This window comes from Castanea sativa, chromosome 4 (assembly GCF_040712315.1).
Source record: "Castanea sativa cultivar Marrone di Chiusa Pesio chromosome 4, ASM4071231v1".
In the NCBI taxonomy this organism is placed as follows: domain Eukaryota; kingdom Viridiplantae; phylum Streptophyta; class Magnoliopsida; order Fagales; family Fagaceae; genus Castanea; species Castanea sativa.
In genome coordinates this window covers 368,642-394,716 of record NC_134016.1, presented here as the reverse complement: position 1 = coordinate 394,716, position 26,075 = coordinate 368,642, and the positions used below count along the sequence as shown (strand labels likewise).

At 35.8% G+C, this 26,075-nt stretch overlaps 2 protein-coding genes across 3 annotated transcripts; one reads left to right on the top strand and one right to left on the bottom strand.

The window, feature by feature from the left end:
* Positions 1-913: 913 nt before the first annotated feature.
* Positions 914-7,915, bottom strand: LOC142631297 (ankyrin repeat protein SKIP35-like). 2 transcript variants are annotated; one of them, XM_075805441.1, is made up of 5 exons: positions 7,863-7,915; positions 7,416-7,589; positions 6,248-6,904; positions 3,450-3,882; positions 914-2,031 (listed from the first exon to the last, which is right to left on the bottom strand). In XM_075805441.1, exons 3-5 carry the CDS (start codon positions 6,856-6,858, stop codon positions 1,225-1,227), a joined length of 1,851 nt encoding a protein of 616 aa, XP_075661556.1. In that variant the 5' UTR covers positions 6,859-6,904; positions 7,416-7,589; positions 7,863-7,915; the 3' UTR covers positions 914-1,224. The 2 variants fall into 2 exon arrangements, with proteins under 2 accessions (XP_075661556.1, XP_075661557.1); XM_075805442.1 differs by lacking the exon at positions 7,863-7,915 and adding an exon at positions 7,681-7,727.
* Positions 7,916-14,530: 6,615 nt separating this feature from the next.
* Positions 14,531-23,095, top strand: LOC142632157 (guanosine nucleotide diphosphate dissociation inhibitor 2). Its single transcript, XM_075806570.1, has 13 exons — positions 14,531-14,822; positions 17,671-17,733; positions 17,852-17,935; positions 18,046-18,153; positions 18,254-18,426; positions 19,205-19,316; positions 19,444-19,524; positions 19,650-19,712; positions 19,823-19,924; positions 20,095-20,219; positions 21,876-22,086; positions 22,167-22,241; positions 22,762-23,095. The coding sequence occupies exons 1-13, from the start codon at positions 14,736-14,738 to the stop codon at positions 22,810-22,812; spliced, it is 1,335 nt and encodes a 444-aa protein (XP_075662685.1). The 5' UTR covers positions 14,531-14,735; the 3' UTR covers positions 22,813-23,095.
* The last annotated feature ends 2,980 nt before the right edge of the window (positions 23,096-26,075 follow it).

Below are 26,075 nucleotides of genomic sequence, written 5' to 3'. Positions count from 1 at the left end.
GTTTCGTAGCAACTACCAAACCAATGGGTCCAGTTAACTACAATTTCATAGATCTCCAATCTGCTTCATTTATGGCTATGATTCTCACCCCTCACGGCCACGGTCAATTACCCATGTGGAAAATCATTTTCTTCTTTTCTTTGTAATAGTCTCTATATTTTTAGGTGTTGGATTCATTTGTAAGACACTTCATAAATATTTCAACATCTGCCTCTAAACAAAGGTACCCTCTGGCCATGTGATAAATCTTTATTTTTTTAAAAATAAGTTTCTCCTTGAGATTACAAAATAAGAATGTATTTGGATACAGTTGATTTTGCTAAAAAATAAAAATATTATAACAAAATAATTTTTAAATGTGTGAATAGTACCGTACGACTCATTATTAATGAAAATTTTGGTGAAAAAAAAGATTTGTAGGTCCCGTAAACAGTGTACAGGACCCACTGAACAGTCATATTCCAGTAAAAAATTTGGACTGCCAAAGAGGTAGTGGGTCTCGTGCACAGTTCACAAGACCCACTAACAGACAACGTCCTATGTGAAAACACTGTTTTCAATATATATATATATAATAAAAAAAGGAAAACGCGCAAACGCAGCAAAGGAAAACACAATTGCATACTAATAAGTTTCTTATTGAGAAAAAGTATCTTATGAAACTTAAGTTTCTCCTTGAGAGAAAGTATCTTGTGAAACATGCTTATACAATGTCCCTCTCACCTTTGGCATGTGGAGTCTACATGTTGTAGATGAATGTCAATATTATTATCCCCTCTCATAACATAATTTTTCTTTTTTCACTCCCTCGGATGATTTCAAAATTTTTAAGTTGCAGAAATCGAACAGTAGAGAAGACAAACAAAATGAGAGATTGGAGGAATTGAAAGCAAGAGGAGTGAGGGAGGGCACAGGAAGCCAATATACACACACACCCATCATATTTCAACCCATTTGAGGGTAGTTGCACTTTGTCTTACACGGTAGATCAACTTGCACTATCGATATAAAGATAGTAGGTCCTATATAGAAAACGTGCAGGGAGACCTATAATATGAGCCAACCACAAATGATGGAAAGCAAATTTGACAAACTTCGATAGCTTCATCGCCTGATCCCCAGCTAAAATGTAATATTATTATTATCTATGGCACATATAGGTTGGTCAAAAAAAAAAAAAAAGGAGGAAGCAAAAATCCAAAAGATAAAGAGGGCAAAAGCTTGCTAGGCAATGCTGGAGGTATGAACCAAAAATGGAGGAAGATGATGCTCCAAAACAGCCAGGAGTTCTCTGCCTTGGTTCACCTCTTCTAAGACCCCACCTCCAAGCCTACTCACTGCTTCAACAAGTTGACCTCTTAGCCTTTGGGATAACAAACACCCACCTGCCTTAATACATTCTCTATACAATGGCAGGTAAGCAATTGCCAATCTCAGAGGCCCTGGAAGATCTCTTAAGCAAATAGGAGATCCACCCCACTTCAAAATCCTTACAATGTTCATGTAATGTTCTCGTCCTTGCCTAAGTCCATCAAAGAAAGCCGACTCCGACCAATGCTCTCGAAGAAAAGACCTTAGTTCAGGAGCTACAGCCTCGTCATCAGACCTAGCGATACTGTCCGCAACAGAATAAGTAGCTGCTGGATCACCTAAGAAGTCAGAACGGAGGAGAAATGCTACACCATCAAGGGACCCTCCGCTTCTTTCACCAGCAGCCTTCAGAATCTCAATGCTGAGTGCTGCAAGGACGTGTTGAGGAACATGCGGGAGAAGATAGGCAGCAATATCTACTTGGCTGCTTGATGTGGCAGCTGTGAGGGCAAGACAAAGCTCCATGTCTCGGCAACCCCTTTTCACAAACCACTCAACAACCTGCATACAACCTCTCTCAGCAGCTCTCATCAAAGGGCCCAAAAAAGCAATGGCATTACCCTCTTCCACCAGGCATTCCATTGTGCCAATCTTGCAGTAGTGAGAAGCAAATCCCAAAGCGAGGTCAACATCAACATCCAAGCTGTTTCTTTGAGCAATCTACAGATAAATATCCCAGATTGACAAACAAAAATGAGAACTATGTCAGACAAGCAAACTATTATATCACAAACAGAACATATAGAGAAAACACACATATATGATACATAATTTAGTGGATTTGAAGTATTGAAGGGTAAATTCCATGATCATAGCTTTTCTCAGTGTGTGTATGTGTGGTCACGGAGACAGGTATATAAAAAATACCATGTTCAAGTAAATCAAAAAAGGTCAAGGACACCATTCAATAACTAAGACAGGTATTGCTTCCAAGAAATAAACAATAAAGGTCTTGTACAAAAATCTTTTTAGTTAAACGGGCATTTTTTAGATTGTAAATCACAAGCACTGTGGAGCACAGATACTACACAACAGACCCACTAGATGGAGGAGATAACATGATTGTTAATACAATACTCAAGGTAAAGATTAGAAAATGGAGAACACAATCCAAGTGCTGCCACGGTAACAGTCTTAAACTCAGCACTACATATTATAATGTTAATGAACTCAGTCTGCACTTAATAGTTTCATTAAGTAATAGGGATGACAAGATCTAACATGATAGCTACAAAAACACATCTTGGATAGCCTACGCAGTCTTATAAACCCTTCACAACTGGAAAGCAGAGCCATTTCCTTTATAAAAAGCAGGGCAGGATAATAAAAATCCATAAGAAGCTCAAGAGGCCACTGTACTTTTTGATTTGTCACTGCTTTTACATTCCTGGTAATCAACAAAAGGCTTCATCTGCACGAAATGTGAGATATTTTATCTTTCTCATGGTTATCTATGGTTTCACCATAAAAAGTCAAGTCCATCTACAGCTCTCCATTTGAGGTAATCATGTCCATCTTGACACTCTATAACAAGGGTTAAAATGCTACCAAATAGGTATTGCAGTTGACAGGTTGGGTGTTATTGCATAATGACTTCCAATATGTTCCTCCCATATCTTTCCTTAACCCATCCTTGCTAATAGTTTCTTATAATTTACGTGTTATTGCAGAATGACTTCCAATAATTTCCTCCCAAGGCTTTCCTTAACCCATCCTTATTAATAGTTTTTTTTTTAACTCTGAGTTTAGATTAGACCTTACACTGCATGCAGAGAGATCACCACTAATAGAGGATTTTAAACTTGTAGAGACTGAAGCCAAATCAGGAAATCTTGAATTTGAACACCTAATTCTCAAGAAAGGAACTATCTAAAGATATTTATAACTACACACTCGTGCATATAAAGAACAAAGTGAAGTCATATTCACACAGAAACAGATGAGTTAAACCTAACAAAATACTTCCCCCCACCCCCCACCCCCCCAGATTAAAAAAAAAAATAATAATAAAAAACCAGCTAAAAGACACAAAGAAAACTACGTATCATCATGAAGTATAAACATGACATTAGCAATACCTGTAATAAAATGCGCACAAGTTCTGTACTACCAAACCGAGAGGCTTCAAGGAAACACTGATTGACATTATCTGCACCCCCCTCAACCAACATACCCAGCAATCCTTGGATTGCAGTTGCTGATATCCCAGATGCCCAACCAGGGTCAAATGAGCTAGAGAAAAGAGTAAGAGGAAAGCAAGCTGCATCAAAAGCCTCCGTGAAATCCTTCCCTGTAAGATGATTGCCCGCCAGATCTAAAAAAATCTTGAATGCAGATAACTGGAGTTGGATCTCAACGGCTGAGCTGTGGCTCACTCTATCCTTATTACCCTGGCAACGAGAATGGAAGCCTATACATTTCAGAGCCCATTCAGTAAACTTTTGAACCTTGGCACCAGCTTCTGCCTTCAAGACCTCATCTCCATTACACTCCTGAAGACGCTCATGCAACCTGATTGAAAACAAAATATGAAGCATTATGACATGTCAATGGCATGCTATACATATCTGCATGAAAATCAGCACAACCAGTGACCATTATCTGTCTCTTGAACTATAGAATGAAAGGAGTGGGACTATTCTGTTGCATAGCACAAAACTTACTAAAGTCCAGGTCCTCTCACTGGCCAAATTTTTTAACAAAGAGTTACAGAGGTGCTGCTAATCAGTAAAGATCTTGGCAAGGTTGTCAGCACATATGTTTGCATAAACTATATTAAACCCTTCTCAAAAGTTGGAAATAGATAATAGCTTTGGTATAATAAATGCCAACTTACATCAATCTGAGGTGGAATTTTACTCAAAGTTGTAATTCAAGGATTTTCAATATTGATTTTATTTTTGGTTAACCAAAAAGGTCAATTCACAAATTATATGGAAAACTATCCACACTGTTAAGCAAATGTCTGAAGCCAAAGATACTACACACACTGTTCTTTTATGGAAGCACATGAGAGTGGCAACATGTTTTACGTGTGGCAGAGTATTCTTGCAGCTAGGCCAGTCCTATAAGAAGGAAGCATATGGCAAGTAGGTGATGGACCTAACATTAATATTGTGAAAGATAAGAAGCTGCCCAGGTGGTCAACTATTAAGGATTTATTCCCACCTACTAGTGGCACAGTGAGGAGAGTATGTAACCCTCGACTCCCAGAGACATGGTAATGGAATGTAGCATTGGTGAAGCAATTATTTAGACTGTATATGCTGATACTATCCTCACAATTCCATTAAAACGGTAAACTCTTTTGAATGCACACAAGGACAGGGTTACTCAGTCAAAAGTGCGAACCATGTAGTACAACAAATACTAGGAGAGAAGAATGACGCTAAGAGCTCATCTGGTAGTGGGGATCTGATTAAATGGAAGAATCTGTGGAGTTTAAATGTCCCAAACAAGGTTAAAATTTTTGGGTAAAGGGCAGGAAGCAACATTCTCTCATCCAAGGATAACCTGGCAAAACGGAAGATGATTTAAGACACAACCTGTGACCTGTGCAAACAAGAGATGGAGATGGCTGTCTATACACTGTGGCGGTGTCCAGCTGAAAGGGCCATATGGATGGCAAGCAGAGCAAAAATGCAGAAAATGGCTAGGGGGCATGCTTCCTTCAAAGAGCTGGTTTGGGACCTGTTGGATTGCTTGGAACACTCGGAATTGGAAAATGTCTTCATGCATGTATGGTTGGTTTGGCATAATAGAAGTGGCTTTATCCAAGAAGGGCGAATTTTAGACCCCACTAAATTAGCAAATAAGGCAGTGGCTTATATTATGGAATACTAGGACTGCTGTAGGAAGAAGTATGGGGAGCAAGTGACTCAACCTTCTTGTTGATCACCACCAGAGGTGGGGGCACTATAAAGTTCCCTTTGATGGCGCTGTCTTCGCGTGTCAGAAACGATCAGTTGTGGGGAGGCTATAAGAGATGAGCAGGGTAAGTTATGGGCCTTTGAGTGCGAAGGCTGAAGGGACCGCCAGTGTTGGATGGGGAGGAGGCTGAAGCTTTGGCAGTTCGCAGAGCAGTGGAGTTTGCGCTGGAAATTGGTATTAGAGATGTTATGCTTGAAGGTGATGCCAGCTCACTCTTAGCGGCACTGAAACAAAAAGAGCCCATTATTTCCAAGATAGGTAACGTGCTCTACAAAGTGGAGAAGATGGGTATTTTCGCACAAGCATGGTCAACCATGTCAGGCAAGAAGGAAACCACGCTGCGCACACCCTTGCGAAATTTGCTCACGATGTGGATTCTGAGTTAGGTTGGGTAGAGAAGACCCCACCCTTTGTAGGCCATTATTTACAGATGGATGTACTCCCTTCTTAAGTTTAATGAAATCTAGTTATTGACTTGAAAAGAAAAAAACTGTTGAATCTACTAATATACTCTAATTTCCTAACTTTTAAATGCATTCAAAACAAATGAGACAAAAAATTCACTAAAACAAATTTCCTCAAAATATTCAAGAGATTGAAATATATCAAATGACGCAGGTAGTGCTTGCTCTGGTTTTACAAAAAACTAAAGAATACTTCCATTTGTACAAATAAGACTACTGAGAAGGGACAAGAAGTATCAAATACAAAATGAGTTAAAAGGTAACAATCAGAACATCCTTTTTTATGATAAATTAAAATCAGATTACACCAGAATATGAAACCAAGTTAAAGCACAATGGTCTTCAACGCTAACAGACTAGTAGTCATTCAATGTAGAGGATGATCTTTTTGGTTAAACACTTCTAAATCATTTCAAATGGTTTGTAAATTACACAACTATTGTCTCATCAACAGTATAAGAATATTACGCTTAGACACTTACCTTTGGGCCATAACAGTGACTGTATCTGCAAGACTCATTGTTCGACTCTGGCATGCAGAGACGCACGAAGCAAGAAATGAAGTCCTAAGTGCAGCTCTTGTGAAGTCATAAGCACCACTTACAATGATATTTTTAATCAATCCTGTTATCCCTTGAAGCTCTTGATGTGTGCTGAGGAACCAGATTGAGTCCAATGTCATGCACAAGGCATCATTAAGAGTTTGAGGATCTGCCAACTCGATCAACTTATCAGCAAGCTCCCAATCATGAGAACTTACTGCAGTCTGAAACAACCGACCCAGCTCGATCCTATCTTGTCTACTGAGCTTCTTCTCATCCCCAAATTTCTCATTCTTTCGAACCTCAGAATCTGTTGCAAACACCTGAGATTTGAGATTTTTGACACTGCAACAACAACCAGTGGACAATCTCGAGTCTTTCTTCACAAGGGGTCCTTCTCTACTGAATACAACATTACTTCCCTCACCTTGCTCCAACGTAAAATCCTGAATTTCATTCCTAGGACAATCAATTCCATTCACTTCGGTTTCCATTGCCACAAACATAGGGTCCTCAGAAATATTCTCCGGACTCCCCACTACAGATACCATCTCCTCTTCCAGCCTTTACCTTCTACACAATTCCTCTCTACCCTCCCTGATCAATTAAAAAAAAAATCCTAATCAACTCTCCCAATAGCAGTAATCATAAAGGAAAATCCTGAAACAACTAGACTGCAAGAGAAAAAAAGAATTCCCTCAGAATTCCAACTCCATCAAACCAACCCCAAATGGGTTCATAACAAAAACTGAAAACCACAAAGTTTCCCCAATTACTCTCTCTCTCTCTCTCTCTTCTTCAAACCCAGCTACAATTAGCTCCAAATAAACAATGATAAGCAAAGTCCCCGATTGGCCAAAAAAAAACCAAAATTGAAAATGACCCAGAACCCAGTGAAATTAAGAAACAATACCCCACTTACACAAAATGGGGAAAAAAAAAGTGAAATTTGTAAAACCAAAAGAGATAGATAGATATGTATATCTTGTTCTTGTTCTTGTTCTTGCTCTTGTTGTTGAGAGACAATCCAATCCAATCCAAAATCAGTGATAGATAAGCATCAAATGGATCAAAAGAAACAGACCCATGAAAGAAGTGCAAATCTAACCTTCAATAGCACCATCAGACAAAGAAGGCATGGACATCAGGACCCACAGTTCCAGAAAACCCTAACAAACAACCCCCCCCCCCCTTTTTTTTTCTTTTCTCCTCCTCCTCCTTGAACTTCAACTTCAATTTCAATATAAAATCCTCAGGAATTGAGAGAGATCCAGAACCAAACCTATGACACCAAAAACATTTCAGTTAACAGAAACAAACATTAACATATATAAATAGTTAAACATGTAACCAATTGAACAAAACAAACAAACCAGAAACAATAAAGAGTCTGTTTGATATAAAGGCGAGAAGATTAAGGAAAGAGAAATAACAAAAAATAAAATAAAATAAAAATTTTTAAAAGGCCAAAATAGGAAAAAACTAAGTGAATACAGAAATAGTAAAAGATGAAGAGAGAGAAAGCAAAAGAAATATGAATGAATAGACAGCAAACCTGAAAGTGTGAGAGAGAGAGAGAGAGAGAGAGAGAAACGGGGAATCAAAAACCCTCTGCCTCTGATGGCTTTTGAGATTATTTATTTGTTTATTTTAGAACTAACCCACAGGTTTTCTGGTATATAAAAAAATATATAAAAATAAAAAAAGATCCCTCTTACATTAAATTTTCAATAAACTTAGAAATTTTAATGGGTATTTTTTGAGTAATGGGTATTTTTGCCCTTACCCAGAATATGGATCTACCATTTTTTATTGATTATTTACAATTGTATAAGTTAATAAATTATAAAATTTCTCTCTAAAAAAAATAAAAAATTTGATATGAAAATAAGTGTGTTGATGAAATTTACCGTATAACTATTTTAGCGAAAGAAAAAATGAAAGGTAGTAAATGAGAGATGCTTTCTTTTTTCTTTTTTCTTTTTTTTTGAGAAACACACACACATATATATATATATAGAAGAAGAGAAATGAGATAAAAAAATACACTCACATGCTAATACCAAACCGGCATGCGAGAGATGCTTTTCAGATTTGAGAACAGGGTTAGTATTTTATAAGTAATTCTTAAGTATTTACAAAGAATAAAAAAATGATATTTTTTCTTTTCACATTAATAATAGGGTTTATCACGAAAGTGAAAAAAGCAAGTATCATTTTTCCGTAATCTATGAACAGCTAAGAATTTTTCATATTTTATTATACTATAAAGTTTGGTTAAACAAAAAATTGTGAGGAGTGGCTGGCTAGTGGCAACCTCATGAAAATGAGAGTCACCACAGAAGGGGGTTTGATCAATTGGGAGAGAGAATGGGACCCACACATGCAAACAAACCCTCCACTACAATCATTACCCATATTCTCTTTCTTAACAGTTCACACACCTTCCATGCTCTCTCTTTCTCTCTTTCCTTCATCACTCTTCTTTTGTTTTTGTTTTCTTGTTTCCTTTGGTACCTTTCCTTCTTTCATCTATTGCTTAATGATACGGGCACCTCCTCCTCACTATCTTTCATGTGTGGACACCAAAAATTATGTTTCACAAAGTGAAAAAGACATAGTTGCCCACTTCATGATGCTTCTTCTATGTTACCAAGACCAAATGACAAATGGAAGAGAGTGGAAGAATATTTTTTGGCGGTGTTAGTGATAGTGAAATGTTTGTGCTTCCTTCAAAATTTTATTGAGAAACAAAATGAAAAATAATAATAATAATAATAATACTAATTAATTTAGAATGTCGAAAGGCATTAGCTTTTTTTTATGATTTCTTGGATGAATATGAGCACAGATATGGTCTATGGGCCATCTATGTTACCAAATGGGCCAATTTTGTTTATTCCAATTAAACTTTTGGTGTTGTTGGCCCAGTGGTAATAGTACTTTTGGTGCCCTGGTGGTGCCCGGTATTTGAGATTCGAATTCCAACTAGGATAAGATTTCCTATAATTTTTTTTTTTTTTAGTAAAACTATAAAAGGGTCTAACTTTTGTAGTTATAGACTGGAGTTATAAACTGTTAAGATTTATTCCCTAAAATTTAAGTTTTTGACATATTATAAATAATTAAATTGTTTAATTATTTGGCATATCACAAGTTCTTTGTAAACTCAGAATTTTAGTTCGTAGTTAGTGATGAAATTGAGCATTTCATCTGCGAAAATTATAACATATCAACTAAGATGATTTGTCTTGATCATGGAAGTGGAAACTTCTAGTTGATATGTTTTAAGAGTTAAGACATATTAAACTAGACCGCTGTGAAATTTATTATTCACTTAAAGACTGTTAAATGATAATAAATCTCACACTTCTATTTACATCAACTCTAAATCCTGAGAGAATAATGAATTTGATCATGAGATGTAGGTTGTTTTGATATATCAGGATTGAGATCTAAAGTTACGATCAAAACTTCAATATGTTGGTCAGCCGCGTTTAATGTTGATAGAGCATATATTCTCAATATGGAATTCATAATCTCTTAACAGAAATATAAAATATTTACTTGAGATGAATTTAATAGGTTTAGTTATTCAGAGTATTGGGCTCAACCACTTTAGTAAGGAGTTACTAAAGTATATATTTATGAAATTGAATTTCATAAATATATGATGAATAACTTAAAGTATTAAACCGGCTATTCAATGATTAAGATATAGTAATTTTCAAAGTGACCATCAACATTAATGACTTTGTAATACTAATTAATTTAGTGTCGAAAGGCATTAGCTTTTTTTATGATTTCTTGGATGAATATGAGCACATACATGGCCTATGGGCCATCTATGTTGCCAAATGGGCCAATTTTGTTTATTCCAAATAAACTTTTGGTGTTGTTGGCCTAGTGGTAATAGTATTGTTGGTGCACAGTAATTGAGATTCGAATTTCAACTAGAACAAGATTTCCCATAATTAAGGGGTTGTTTGGTTTTTTAAAAACTATCGCTCCTCGCTCCTCACTCAATTTTCGTCACTCCATCACTTATCACTCCTCACTCATTACTTAAAATACCTAAAATTTTTAAACCCCATCCGTTTGGTACATATTTTCAGCTTATCATCACTCAAATTTCTCTATTGTTTGTGGGACCCACTACTTGAGCACCACGTCAGTGAGTATAGTTAGCCTACCTGCCTCACTCAAATAATTCTACTTTCTTTCTTTTTTTTGTTATTTTTGTAATAATGAAGTACAGTTCCTCCATCGAAATAATGGAGTGTTTCCAAATCCAAATGTAAAGCAAACCTCAACTAAGCCATTATATGTACCTCTCAAAATGGTTGAAACTTTTGTTCAATTACTCAGGCACAGATATACATAGAGAACTGTGTCTTAGATAGAAAACCAAAGGAGCAAAAGAGACAATCTTCAAATTTGAAGAAGTGGGTTTCGAAGAAAAATAGGAACAGAAGTAAAATGAAGTGGAAGAAGGAAGAGTGACCCAGCGGCGTGACCCAGCCTATGAATGGATTTGATTTATGTTTTTGGCATTTGGGTTTTGAGGTCCGGTGATGCTCGTGGTGGCGGAGAGTTATGGGTCTATGGAGGTGGCATGTGATGCTCATGTGGCAGTGAGTTATGGGTTTATGGAGGTCCAGTGAAGAGAGGAGATGAGAGCTGTGTGTTTGAAAAGTAAAAAAAAAAAAAAAGATGAGAGGCAAAGAGGGGGAGAGCACATGCTCATGAAGTCAAATAGATGAGACAAGGCAAAAGTGGGTCTCATCCGGTTAAGTAAAATTACAAAAATGCCACATAACTCAATTTTCCATAACTTGAAAATACCTAAAATGTGTTTTCAGTTTTCATAATTCATCACTTAAAAATCAGAAAATTGAGCGATGGAAACAAAAACTGGAAACAAATCCAAACACACTACTCAGCCGTGGGACCCACCAATTTTGAGTTATGGGTGATGGAAATTGAAAATCCAAACAGCCCCTTAAGGGCTATTTGGATTTGCTATTTTCATAGCTCATAACTCTATTTTCATAACTCATAACTCAAAAATGGTGGGACCCATAACTCAGAAGGCTGTTTGGATTTTGTTTTCAGTTTTTGTTTCCATCACTCAATTATTTGATTTTTGAGTGATGAGTTATGGAAACTAAAAATATATTTTAGGTGTTTTCAGTTTCCATAACTCCGTTTTCAATGGCATTTCTGTAAATAAACATTAACTAAGGGACCTACTAGTCAAGTCAGCCACAACTTTTGACCACTTTTTTTTTCCTCACTGGGTTCGATGAGTGGTCTTCTTCTTCTTCCTTTTTTTCTTTTCCCTTTCACACTACTTCTTCTTCTTCTTTTTTCCTTCTTCTTTCACTGGATTCGGGTTTCTGGGGGTTTTTTTTCTTCTTCTTCTTTCACTGGTTTCCAGCAACCACCACTACAACCACAATAGCCACCACCATTGCCAAACCCACCACCAACAACAGCCACAAGAAACAACCACCACAAGAACCACCAAGAGGAAAAAAAAGAAAAAAGAAACCCACCGTGCCGACTCGCCAACAACCACGCCACCACACCCAACAGAAAACCCAAGCCATCGATTAACACCACTTGATTACGCCACTAGACCCATGCCCAAGCCTCCACTCAACCCACGCAGGCCCATGCCCACACCACTACCTGATCCAGTCCAGCCCACGCCCACACCAGGAAAAAAAAAAAAAAAAACCACCATGAGAAATGTTTGGAATTTGAGAGTGAGAAAACAAAAAATGGAAGTGAAAATAGATGAAAGTTGGTGGAGAAGAAGGTTGATCTGCTTGTGAGACCAAAAAGAAAGACATGAGAGAGAGAAAGAGAGAGAGAGAGTTATTAGGGGCTGAGTGAGTCAGGCATGGGTTCCACAAAATAGTAAAAATATTAAATGAATAGATTTGTCTAGGGTTGTAAACAAACCAAGCTTTGTCAAGTATTAAATGTTCAAGCTCGGCTTGAGCTTGAATCAATTCTATAAACTATGTTTGAGCTTGTTAAATAGTCCAAAAGTTTGAACTTGACTTGACTTAGCTTGATTCATTAGTCAAATTGAGTTTAAGCTCAACATCAAGTTCAATATCAAAATTTTGAGTTCAAGACCCAATACAAGTACATTGTCAAGCCCATATTAAGCATAATATCAAGCTCATTTGGTTTAAACTTTAAACATGTGGTTCCAACTCCCAATTAATTAAAAGTTTAGTAAGATATTACTTTATTTTTTAAGATCATATCAAACTTATTACCAAGCGAATAAATTAGCCTAAGCTGAACATGTTTTTCATTGAGCCTTATTGTTCACAAGTCTATTCATAAACCTTTTTTTTTTTTTTTAGGTGCTCGGGCTCAACTTGTTTATTAAACAAGCCTAGTTTTTTAGGCTTGGCCTTGGGTCATCTATAAACAAAAAAACATGAACAGACTTTTTATTATATCAAACTGAGTTGTTTATGAACGATGTAATTCATTTACAACCCTATATTCGTCACAACCTAAGTAAAGTATATTAGCAGAAAATCCAAGAAAATTAAAGTATTTAGCAATGTCATATAAGGACATCTAGTAATAAAAGAGGGTAGTCAAATAGAAAGGGATAGTAACATATCTTATCTGCATATCTTATCTGCACATCTTATCTGCACACATCTATAAAGATAAAGATAACCAATTTGTATCTCTTTGCCGAAACTAATGCGAAACACATGCAATAAATTATGGCGAATAATTCACACTAGCAAGTATGACTTACAGGTTACAACTACTACAAACAAATCTTAGTCCCTTATTACATTTGTAATGCAAAAGAGGGAGGGAATACAAGCAAGCCAATACACACCAAATTTTTTTGTGTGTTAGCGTTCTTTACAGCTCTTTTATGCCCCCAAAGTTAAGAGAGATAACTTGTGAAATGGGTTAGTTTGTGAGATTGGATTTCTAGGTGTTGGGTAGTAGGTTATGGAAGCAACTAAATGTGGTAATGGGCTTTTAAGGATATTAAATTAATATGGTTTTACATTGAATAAGATAATTTGATTGGTTTGCTATGGGCTGGGTTGTTTCTCTACGGGAAATGACAGCCTCTAGATCTGCTAAATATGACATATCAAGAATATAATCAACAATTAAGGTCCTTGTGGCATTTTATGAGGATTTTTGGTTTAACAGGAACAACCTCATGCCCATAAGATAGAAGAAAATTTATACCTGAGTTTTGGTTGCTATGTAATGGGTTATTCATGGACTTATGGGTCTTAGAACTTCTCCAAACCCATTTATAATATTTTGAGTATAGATTGATGAGAAATATGTTTTTATTTAGTAGGTTTGTGAGACCATCTAAATAACTCAACTTATGCATTGTATATCTCTTATAGGCTTGTAAGCATTTTAAATATATTTGTAATACCACTCATGAGATCCAAGAGAGGTTGCCAAATCCCCTTTATGCCTTCCAAACCACAACTCCCGAATCTTGTCTTGCTAAAGAAAAGAGCACATATAAGCTTTGTCAATATATTTGAGCTTCATTGTATATATTATTTTTAAAAGGTATTTAACAGGCCCATATTTCTAATGATTTCACATTCCCGAATCACTTTAGACCTAAAATAACATACCCTCCATGGTTCATTACTAAACAAGTAAAAACTAAGGCTTTTCAAATGACTTCTTGTATTTGTTTCCACATACCATGTAAAACTTCAAACCAACTTTTTTTTTTTTTTTTTTGGTATTTCCACTGACTCACTGAGACTTCAATTTTTTTTTCAAACATAATTTGTGTTATTTTCATCAAAGGCATAATCTGTTTTATTTGGAAGGGGTCATTGGGCTTGTGGGCATAGATTGAAGTACATGTTGAATGCCAAACAAAAATGTATGGGTCTAATTGTTCACACATATATGGGCCATTGGGGCTATAATATGGGGCAGAGTCCAGTCAATGAAAAGTCATGAGCATAATAAAGCAGTAAAAAAGAGGAAAAGGGTAGGAAAAATCGGGTAGGTAAAGATGTTTAAGAAGCCATAAATAGTAAAAATGTGTGTACTTACTCCCTACAAAACAAAAAAAGATAAAAGCATAATAATGATGATGATGAAGAATTAAAATTAAGCAGCAGTGGCACGGTATCAAAAGTAAAACAAGCCATATACCCATGACCCATAACCCATAACCCATAACCCATAATAATATAAATATATAAAAAGCTTTTCCTCAATCAACAAACAAAGCATCTTTTTTTTCCATTTCTCTCTCAAATAACTTGGCTCAGTGTGTTAAAATCTTCATCATTAATTGACCTGTTAAACTCAAAACCCTAACCCTTTTCTCTCTCTGTTTGTGTTTGTTTGGATCTGAGATCGGAATCTCGTCGCGATGGATGAAGAGTATGATGTGGTAGTGTTGGGTACTGGTCTCAAGGAATGCATTCTTAGCGGTCTTCTCTCCGTTGACGGCCTCAAGGTTCTCTTTTTCTCTCTCTCTCAATTCTTCATTTCTTTTTATTATTATGTCAATCTCCGATTATTGCTCGGTTTCCTAAATTAAGATCGCAACTGGGTTACTCGGGTTTCTGATTTTGATCATCGATATATCGGATCTACTTTCTACGATTCAGGCTTTTGTTATCGCACTTTCGATAATCGTCGATGATAAGGATTTTTGTCATTTCTGAGTCTGATCCTCTCCTACTTTCCAACGCGATTGTTGAAACGAAAGTGTTGTTTTGGATTAGATATAAACCTGTGATTTATTATTAGGCAAAGACACCAATTAGATTTTGGTGTTTGCGGGATTCGAACCCAAATCATCCCTCATTTGGCAACAAGGGATTTTACCAGCTGAGCTAACTGGAACCCATAATTGTAACCAGCTTAAACACCAACTTTTTAAAAATCGGATTGAAATATACAGCCTGACAAAACAATTTATTAACTTTATTTACTCAAATTATAATATTGGGGTTTGATGTTAAATGCAAGATACCCATTTCAATAAAAACAAACAAAATTAAGCAGACATTAAAAATTTAACTTGGGGACAGTGAGTGCTCCCTTATTTTTTTATTATTATTTTTCTTTTGCAGTAGTAATAGTTTTCCTATTAGCAACCAATGGGTTTATTAACAAACCTTGTGTCGCAGCTAAAATACAATTGTGCTGAGGTTGTCAACTCAATAACTTGCATCAAAGTGGGCTACCTAGGATGTTACTTATTACTTATTTGAAAAGAAGGTGAAAAAAAGGTGGACTACCTAGGAAGTCTATAGGTTGTTTGTGAGGTATGTTTGTCAATTCTGCAGTTCCTTTTCACCATAGATGAGTAGAGGAGAAGGGAGGCAATCTTCAGCCTGAATATCGCTTATCCCTTCTTCTTTTTTTGATAGGCAAGAAAAAATTATTATTGAAAATGGAATAGCAAGGAAAATACACAAGGTTCACGGTAGTGAACAAAGAGTAAAAAGAAGCAAAAAGTAACAAATAGACACTAAGCTATTCTAAGAGACAAAAGAAAATCCATAAGTGCAGAACAATCCGAGAGACTCTAACACCGAGACCAATCAAAGAAGTTCCGATGGCATAAATCTAACAAATGAGCCAAAGATTTCCCAGTATCCTCAAAGGAATGCTGATTCCATTCAGTCTAAATAGTCCACGTTATCGCTTATCCCTTCTTCATGACTATCAATTTTATTGGACTGCTTTGAGAACTTATAAAGTTGTATATTGTTGTACCTTTTTTTAAGAGTAAGTGTCATCTGGTTAAGTGGAAGACTGTTTGTGTACTGGTTCTTTATGTTGGTTTTGGTGTGCATAATTTGTTTTTATTTAATAAGTCTCTGTAGGGGAAATGGTTGTGGAGCTATGGAAATGAATGCCTTGTGGAGAACGGTAATAAAAGCTAAATATGGTAGCATGTGGGGGGGTTGGTGCTCTAGGGGCCTTATGGGGTTGGTCTATGGAAATATATCAGAAAGGGGTGGGAAGACTTTTGTTTTTTTATTATCTTTAAAGTGGGGGATGGTTCTTGTATTAAATTTTGGCATGACCCTTGGTGTCAGGGATTTGCTTTGGAAAGTAGCTTCCCAGAATTATACAATATTGCTAGTAACAAGGACGCTTCAGTGGTTGAATTGTTATCGTCCTCAGAGGCAAACTACCATTGGAATATCAGGTTCACTTGACCGGTTCAAGATTAGGAGTTAGAATTGGTTGCCTCCTTTATGGACCTCATATATTCTGGATCTTGGAGAAGTAGTGGGGCGGATAAAATGTGTTGGAAACTCTCTCCTAGGGGTGTTTTCGATGTTCGTTCTTATTTTAGGGCCTTATGATCCACAAACTCTGTTTTCCATGGAAAGCTTTTTGGAAACCAAAATTGCCTCCAAAGGTTAGTTTCTTTATTTGGACAGCGGCTTTGGGGAAAATCATAATAGTTGATAATCTAAGGAGGCGAAAAGTGGTGGCGATCGATTGGTGTTGCATGTGCAAGACAGCAAGAGGAATGGGGAGACCGTTGAACACTTACTCCTACACTGCCAAGTAGCTCAAGAGTTGTGGAATATGGTGTGTACACTGTTTGGGGTTCATTGGGTTATGCCGAGTAGTGTAGTGGAGCTTATAGCAAGTTGGTCAGGCAAGTTCAATAGACTCCGAATTAAGGTACTTTGGAGAATCATCCCTCATTGTCTTATGTGGCTCATTTGGAGGGAACGGAATGCACGTACTTTTGAAGGGATTGAAAGATCGATTCATGAGTTGAAGCTTTTATTTACTTTTATTTTTTCTGACTTTGCGTGATTGGGCAAATGCTTCGGGTGTTTTTTCTTTCATTTCTTTACCTGATATACTTGCTTTGTTACTTAATTTTTTTAATGTTGCTTCTAGCACATTGCCTGTGTGCTTCTTTCTTCTGTATTCTCTTACATCTTTTTTCAATAAAGTTTATTACTTATCAAAAAAAAAAAAAGGAGTACAAGGTTTTTTCCCCCCTTTTAATGTTTTCTGGTCATGCAAAACATGTTCTGTAAAATTCACAGATAATATTTAAGACTTTAGTCTAAGTTATGGTTTTTTTTTCCCACCTATATATATATATATATATATATATATATATATATAAAGTTATGTTATTTTTCATAGCTTCTATCAACCTCTCTGGAGTCTGGACTAGTATTTTATGCCGTAGTTCATGGTTTTCCCTTTGAGTTTTGGTTGTAGAAATTATATTTTATACTGTTGGTTTAAAGCAGTGGACAAATATCATTTTTCATATGCACCAAAGTAATTGATATTCATATCTTTTGAATCAGGTTCTGCACATGGATAGGAATGATTATTATGGAGGAGAGTCAACATCACTTAATCTTATTCAGGTCTCATTTGAAAATTTTTGAAGTCACATTTTAAGTCTGCAATTTTTTATTGCTTCTTTATTTTTCAGAAGAGTATTTATTGACTGCTTTATTATTATTATTATTTTTTAATTTACAGCTCTGGAAGAGGTTCAGGGGAAATGATAAGCCTCCAGCACATTTGGGCTCAAGTAGGGATTATAATGTTGACATGATACCAAAGGTTTGTGTTCACTTTCTTTTGTCGTCTTTCTTTATCGCTTATAACTATTTTGTTCACCACCTGTGGACATACAAATTTTCTAATGTATTGAATAATTTTTGATTGGCTAGTTTATGATGGCAAATGGCACTCTTGTTCGTGTCCTCATTCATACAGATGTTACTAAGTATTTGTACTTCAAAGCTGTTGATGGCAGCTTTGTCTACAATAAAGGAAAGGTATAATAATTTTCTTAAGATGTTGGAAAATGCATTTTACTTGGCTTTTATATATTTATTTGATCTTAACTTGATTTGGTGAGTAAATCCATGGTTATAGGTTCACAAGGTTCCAGCAACTGACATGGAGGCACTCAAATCCCCACTGATGGGTATATTTGAAAAGCGCCGTGCTCGTAAGTTCTTCATTTATGTTCAAGATTATAATGAGACTGATCCCAAAACACATGACGGGATGGACTTGACTAGAGTGACAACTAGAGAACTGATAGCGTAAGCTCTTGCTCTTGCCTTCGCTGTACAGGTTTCTGTGTCTTGCATGTTGTCTTCTAATATTTGAATGTACAGTTTAGGCAGTTTCCATATGTTTTTGTAAAAATCAAGTCGTTGGTGTTGGGGAATATAATTGAGCTTTAGTACCTTTGGCTTGGCATGTTGTAGTTCTTTATAAAATGTAAATTTTATGCCCAAAAGAATTAGAGCTCATCTATGTTTTTAAACACATAAGTTTGAACCTGAAACTTGTAGAATTATTTAATTTAAGCAAAAAAATGTGTAATGTGAAGTTGTTAAGTGGAACTAATAAATTTAAGGCCAAACTATGCTTTGGGTCCTTGAAATATACAGTCGAGTTCAAGATAGTCCCTAAAGAAGTTTCAATGTGCTTAAAAATTTTAATTTTGAGCAATGTAGTCATTTCATCAATAAAGCTTATAATATTGTCATTACAAACATGGATGATGATGCAAACATTGAATTGAGCCACAACATTAATTATTGTGATGGCATGGTCATTAATTTGGTGAACTTGGATCTTTTAAAATTTAGTGATAGAATTGAATTATGTGCTATATGTTAGGGATCGAAAGTGTGCTTTAGCCTAAATTTAATTTCTTGTTTCCCGCGGTTTACATGCTTTCTTTTATTTATTTAATCTCTTCAAAGAAAGGAAAGGTGATCTCAAATGATGGCATTGTTGATGGTACTCATCCACTAAGCGTAGTGAGCACCAATAGCCCATTTACTTATTATACTGTCGAAATTTTCACAGAAAATATGGTCTGGATGACAACACTGTGGACTTTATCGGTCATGCATTAGCACTTCATAGAGATGATCGCTACCTTGATGAACCTGCACTAGAAACCGTAAAGAGAATGAAGGTGAAAACTGCCTGGGGTTTATTTAGCTCCTTTCTATTTATTTTTAAACCTGGATTCTTGTCGTTGAAAGTCTCAACAGCTTTGTATTGCACTCATTATTTTTTGGTTTCTCTAAACCATGTCATAGCTTTATGCGGAGTCTCTTGCACGTTTTCAAGGAGGATCACCATACATTTATCCTTTGTATGGATTGGGAGAGCTCCCCCAGGTTTCATTCTAACACCCTCCCCCCCACCAAAAAAAATCCCCTTGTACTTGTTAACACATTTAAAAAAAAAAATTGTAGTTTTGGTTTTTGTTAGTCAATTGATGTCAATTTGATTTGTCCCTCAGGCATTTGCACGACTTAGTGCTGTTTATGGTGGGACATATATGTTGAACAAACCTGAGTGTAAGGTACATGTACTTCATATCTTGTATTGACACTTTGTAGCTGCACTTGCCATATCCTGGTGTATATGAGATTGTGGGTTAGATTCTGATTTTGATTGGACTTTGAATGCCAGGTGGAGTTCAATGAGGTTGGTCAAGTTCTTGGTGTCACATCAGAAGGGGAAACTGCCAAGTGCAAAAAAGTTGTTTGTGATCCTTCATACTTGCCCAACAAGGTAATAATCTTAATACTCCCCCCCTTCATTTTCTTTCCTTTTTTTAACTTATCTGAGGTAAATGGTGAATTCTGGAAAAGATTTGTATAATGGAACCTAAAATTTGTCTTTTAATACAGAAGACAATGAATTTTCCATGCCTTAACAGAAATCTCATTGCATTTCAACAGGTTAGGAAGGTTGGTAGGGTTGCAAGGGCAATTGCCATAATGAGCCACCCAATCCCAAACACCAATGAGTCTCATTCAGTGCAGGTTATCCTGCCACAGAAACAGTTGGGTCGCAAGTCCGACATGTGAGTTCTGATACTGCGTTTCTGTTTTAATCCTTTCATATCTGCTAGGTTTTTGCTTTATAGGAATGCATATGTAGCACAAATCTGATAAATAGAACTGGGTATCCATCACTAATCTGGGTGAGATGAAGTTTCCAATTGAAAAAAGCTTATCTAGCTTTTTGCTGAAAGTGTGCTAAAATATACCTGTACCTTGAAAAGAGTGAGAAAAAAGTGGGAAAAAAAATTGAGGTTTTAAAAAGTTGTACATAAAAGCTAAAAGTTGAGCTTAGAAGCTAATGCCAAGCACAGACGAAGTCCACCTTTTTACTGGGATTTGGGGAAACAAAATCTAGGAGAGTGAAAATAATTTTGATTAGGAGTAGTTTTCTCTCAAACACGCAACCCACCACTTTTAGTAGGGGAACTTAGTACTTACCACATTCCAATTTATCAGATGGTATTTTGATTCATTGCTAGTGGGAAATTGCAGTTTTGGATTGGGTCATCAATGAGCCTGGTATATAATTACCATTTACTCTCTTTTTTTTCCATGTAGTCAACAATCATATCAAACTCAACCCATTTGATTAGGATGGGACCAAACCTACCTTTTAATCTATTAATATATTTGTGTACATAATTACATATGTATGTGCATGATAAACACTCACACACACCTCTACAGGCCTCAGCATGTGTGAACAGCATTGACATATTATCTGATAACATCCTTGACTTATCTCTGGCAATTTACCCTTTGTAAGGCTGGCTAAGCCCTTGCATCTCTTTCAACCATGATAACTCGGAGCTTGCTCGACTCAAGCCATCTTATTAGTCTCCATCTATTCCAATCTATTCATTACTTAAATGGGAATAGTGAACAAGGATAGAAAGTGTGTTTGATGATTTGCCAATGAGCTCTAGCAGTTGGCTGCTGGCACCTCCTTCCCTTATAATTGCTAGGTAGAGGGTGAGGTTGTAGGTTGAAGACTCATTGGGTGTGTGTAACTTACCAATAAACAAAAAGGAAGTACGCTTGATGATTTTTCAAATCTACTAGGACTTGATCTTTCTGCTTTGTTATCATTTTTGATGACTATGGTGAAACACTTCTCCACTTTCCCAATTGGTTTTTCTCATAAGAGCACTGTTGGTGTTATTCGCTAAGTGGTCAGTTAAATCCCTGGTTCTGTCCCACTATGTCTATCTAAGGATGTTTTAACAACTATAATTTCAACAGGAAAAATCCTGTGACTCGCTTGTCTATGTTAGTGCTTTGTGAAATTAATATTGTATAATTTCATATCAATGTGGTGCCTAATTCCTCCTAATTGTTATGGCTTGGTTGTGTGATTATACATGCAAAAAGGTTTCTGTCTCTCTGTTTTAGGTGATTTGATGTTTATTAGTTTTTCTCTATATTTTACTGGTAAGGAGTGCCTTTAGGAGCATTTGTACTGTGCACACTTCATCCTACTACCGCACTATTACCACTTTACTATTCCTTAAACCACTTAAAAGGAAAAGAAGAAAGGTATTGAAACAAGTCCATGTTGGAGACTCCCAGATGCCATTAGAGCAATAGCTTGTCATTAGTTATTTATTCTGGTGCTCCTTTTCTTCTCTTATGTTTTCTTGGGAGCTTGATTTTGTCATCCTTCTTTTGTTGAGCAGGTATCTTTTCTGTTGCTCTTATTCTCACAACGTTGCTCCAAAGGGAAAATTTATTGCATTTGTTTCAACTGAGGCGGAGACTGATCATCCTGAGACTGAACTTAAGGCAGGAATTGACCTTCTAGGGCCTGTCGATGAGATATTCTTTGATATTTATGACAGATACGAACCAGTCAATGAACCGACCTTGGACAATTGCTTTATATCAACAGTAAGTTGATCTCCACAATTTTACATTGTAGCTTTTACTAACTGATGCAAGCTAAACTAGTCTGATCATCATGTTTGCAGAGTTATGATGCAACAACACACTTCGAGTCAACTGTCTTGGACGTACTCAACATGTATACCATGATAACTGGGAAGGTAGTGAATTTTTTTTTATCTTGCCAAGCAACTGGTTCTTCCTTTTATAAGTCATCCTGCCATGTCCAAATTATTTCAAGGACATGCTCAGTAATTATCTTTTATTTTAATAATTCATGATGCTAGTACACACGTTTACCATAAAAGGGAGCACCTTTACATCAACAAAGTACTCAGACAATGACAACTTTTAATTACAATGTTAATATAAAGCTTCATATTGAACTACTAGAAATGATACATGATCAAGGTTAGATTTACTTGCTCTAAGGAATAATCATGAAAGGCTACCTTAGTTCCAATGAGGCCAAAATACGTAGTTTGCACCATACTGTCCAATATGATACATCTCTTACCTGTAATATAAAGGATTCTAGAAAATAGGTTGTAAAAATCATTCCAGTGGAAATTAAAAATTATTATTTCAAAAAATGATCACAGATAAAAAGTGCTTGTTTCTCTAAATCGCTGGAACTGCATGTACTACCCTGGCAATGTTTGACCTGATGTTTTTGAGCAGGTTCTTGACCTCAGCGTGGATTTAAGTGCTGCCAGTGCTGCAGAGGAGTGAGGATTGAGGAACACTTCACAGTTCTGCTTTGTTCCAACCTCCTTCGAGAGCGTTGAAGTTGCCAGTCACTTAATCAAAAAAGAGTGTTAAAAGTTCGCTAGTCACAGAAGTGGCATTGGACTTGTGATTGTTTTCTCTTTCCGTCATAGACTATATCTTATATGATAAAAATGTGTTGTTTCATATGTACTTTGGTGGAACGTGATGTGTAGATTTATGATGTGCATTTGACTACTCACTTGTGGTGGCAGCTTCCAAATGAAACTTATTAATTTAATTACAATAGCATTTGTATAACGTCCCAAAATGGATGAAGGCCCTTCTATCTGCCCTGTGTGGGTTACTGATAGCACCGCGTCCTAATAGGAATTGTCAATTGCCAAAGGAAAAATTAGGTTCTTCCATAATCAAGCAATGATGGTCCTCAGTCCTCACTACTTTTGGAGTACTAATTTCTGCGGTCAAAAACATATTCAGTGGCTACAACCAAGTTTATAGCTAATCTTTGTTCGTTACTTAATGACATTTTAAAAAAATAAATCCAATTCACATAGTTCTACTAGTTGACATTTATAAAACTAGTGAGTAGTGATTGTTACGTTGTTTCCATTTTTTGGATTGAAATAGCTTTCAATATTCTTTCAAAATAAAGAAAGAAAGGGTGAAAGGCAGCCAGAGAGTCTGAAAGCGAGAGAGAAAGGCAACCAGAGAGTAAAGCCACATTGTTCTCTCTTTTGATATTGTTTTTAATAAAAATCAAATTGAAGATTATTTCTATAATATGGGTGGAATGAGTAGCAAATTTGAATGGTTATAGATTTAGGGGTTTTTACTTTTTGTTTTTGAATGGGATTTTTGTTGAGAATTTTGTTCATTTGTTGTTGTTCGGCCTAAATTTCTGGTTATTTGAGTTATCTTTTAGGCTAAAATGTAAATTTTAAACTTTAAGTTTGACTGAAATTCATTTCAATCTTCTAAATTTTCTTTTGTTCAATTGAATCTTCTAAATTTCATATTTATTCAATTTAGGCTTTTTGTCCAATTTCATTAAATTTATTCAATTCAGATTTTTTGTCCAATTTTATTAAAATAGTCGTGTGAGATGGAATTTGGTTGGCAGCCTGAGAATTTTGCAGCAGCTGAGACAGAGACTAGACATGGAATAATTGGTGCCTACAAACTTTGTGTCACCACCCAAACTTTTTACCTCGATACGGTCCAGCACCTCACCACTTTGTTCATCCAATCGTAACTTGTAGACCTTGAAATGGGTAGTATGTTGCAATGTATGATCTAAATTCCTTTGGACATAGAAGTGGCCTCACCATATGATGATTCCACAAAATATGCCCGTTTAGAAAATGTTGGAGGATCCATCTTTGGTGCAAGTATCACCTGCTTTAATAATCTTTTATATAAGGGTTAGGGCCTGTTTGGTAATGCTGTTCTTGTAACATTGTTTATATTTTTTTAAAATACGTGTAGGTGAAAAAGTGTGTGAAAATAACTGTAATGTTGTTTAAAAACTGAAAATGGTTGTTTAAGTGCATATACCAAATGAGCCAACCACATAATCTTCTTCGTTTGAGTAAGGATCAATAAACAAAACATTTTTTTTTCATCTCTCCCTCGAATAATAGGACTAACTTAGCTCAGTGTGTAGCATATATATAAAAAAAGGTACATTGCAAATTACACCCCTAAAGTTTGGGAATGATTGAATTTTACACTCTAAAATTTCAGAACTTGGATTTTACCTCCTAAAGTTTAGGGGTGTTTGGATTTTACACCCCCAAATTTTGAAACTTTGGGGTGTAAAATCGAAACACTCCAAAACTTTAGGGAGTAAAATCCAAACACTCCTAACCTACAGGGGTAAAATCCAAATTCCGAAACATCAGGGTGTAAAATTCAAACATCACCAAACTTTAGGGGGTAAAATCCAAATTCTGAAATTTCAGGGTGTAAAATGCAATCACTTCCAAACTTTAGGGATGTAATTTGCAATTTACCCTAAAAAAAAATCTTCATTCATTGACAAGGCCAACCCCAGACATTTGGGGGCCTAAGGTGACAATTAAAATTGGACATTTTTTATTTTATTTTTATATTTATGTATTAATTAAGTTAATATTTATCTAATATTTTTATATTATAATATATTTCATTTAAAATATATTTTTCTTGCCTTTTGAGATGTAAATTGATTAATTAAAAATTTTGTATTCAAGTTCTTCTAACATATCTTTTTTCAATCGATAATATAACTAATTAAATTGCAAATAAATTTTTGTATTCAATTTCTTGCTCATTTGTGATATTTTCATCTAAATTTTGTGCTGTATTTTGTTTATTACTAATAACAAATTTATTTATTGATCCTTTTTGAGACTCAATTAAATTTCCTTCTTCTCTTCTTTTTTTAAGTTTTTCAAATCCAAATGCATATTTTCTAATATACAATTCTAATAAAACAATATTTACAAATAAATAAATACTATCTATAATATATTTGTGGCGGGCAAAAAGTAAGTAAGGTTTTTGTCAAATATTATATTGCTACTTTTGCCTGCACAATTAATTTTTAAGAGGTGGAATGTTCAATTAACCTTAAATACCTTTAACAAGAAGAAAATATTTAGGGGTATGTTAGAATTGATTCCAAATATGGACAAATGATATTAGATAAGGAACAGTTTTGAAATGCTTATATTGGGGTCCTTAGGTTTAGTCTGAGATAGAAGCTACATAAACTTTCTAAGTCCCAGAAAATCCATCCCACGATCCAAGGGGTTCTTGGCTTTATATCACCAGTCTAGATGTATCTCAGCCCTACACTTGGAAGGTCGGGTTCGGATTTCCTTGATAATTGTCCCATCAAGGCCTTACTAGAAGGTTTCTACACTGAGATATGAGCTGGGTGGACACTGTTCAAGGTCACTTCCTCATTAATACGGCCAGTTGAGTGGTTGCAGTGTATTAAATGTAGAGGTGACGGTTGCTTTGTCAATCCATTTTCCTTTCTTTCCTGCTCGGTGACAAATCTTTCTTTTCATCCTTGGTTTGTACCTAACAACCTTTAGCCTCGGCTCTTAGCTTTCTGAGAGCATGTTGGCATCCTCGGGAGCCTTGTCCATCATAGCCTTGTTGTACTTGCATAAGGTCACTTGTATTTTTCCGAGAACATTCTGCTGGTGTTTTCTGATATTCGTTTCCCCAACGCTGTCCTTAATCTCCTTATTTGTATTCTCGGATCCTTGTCC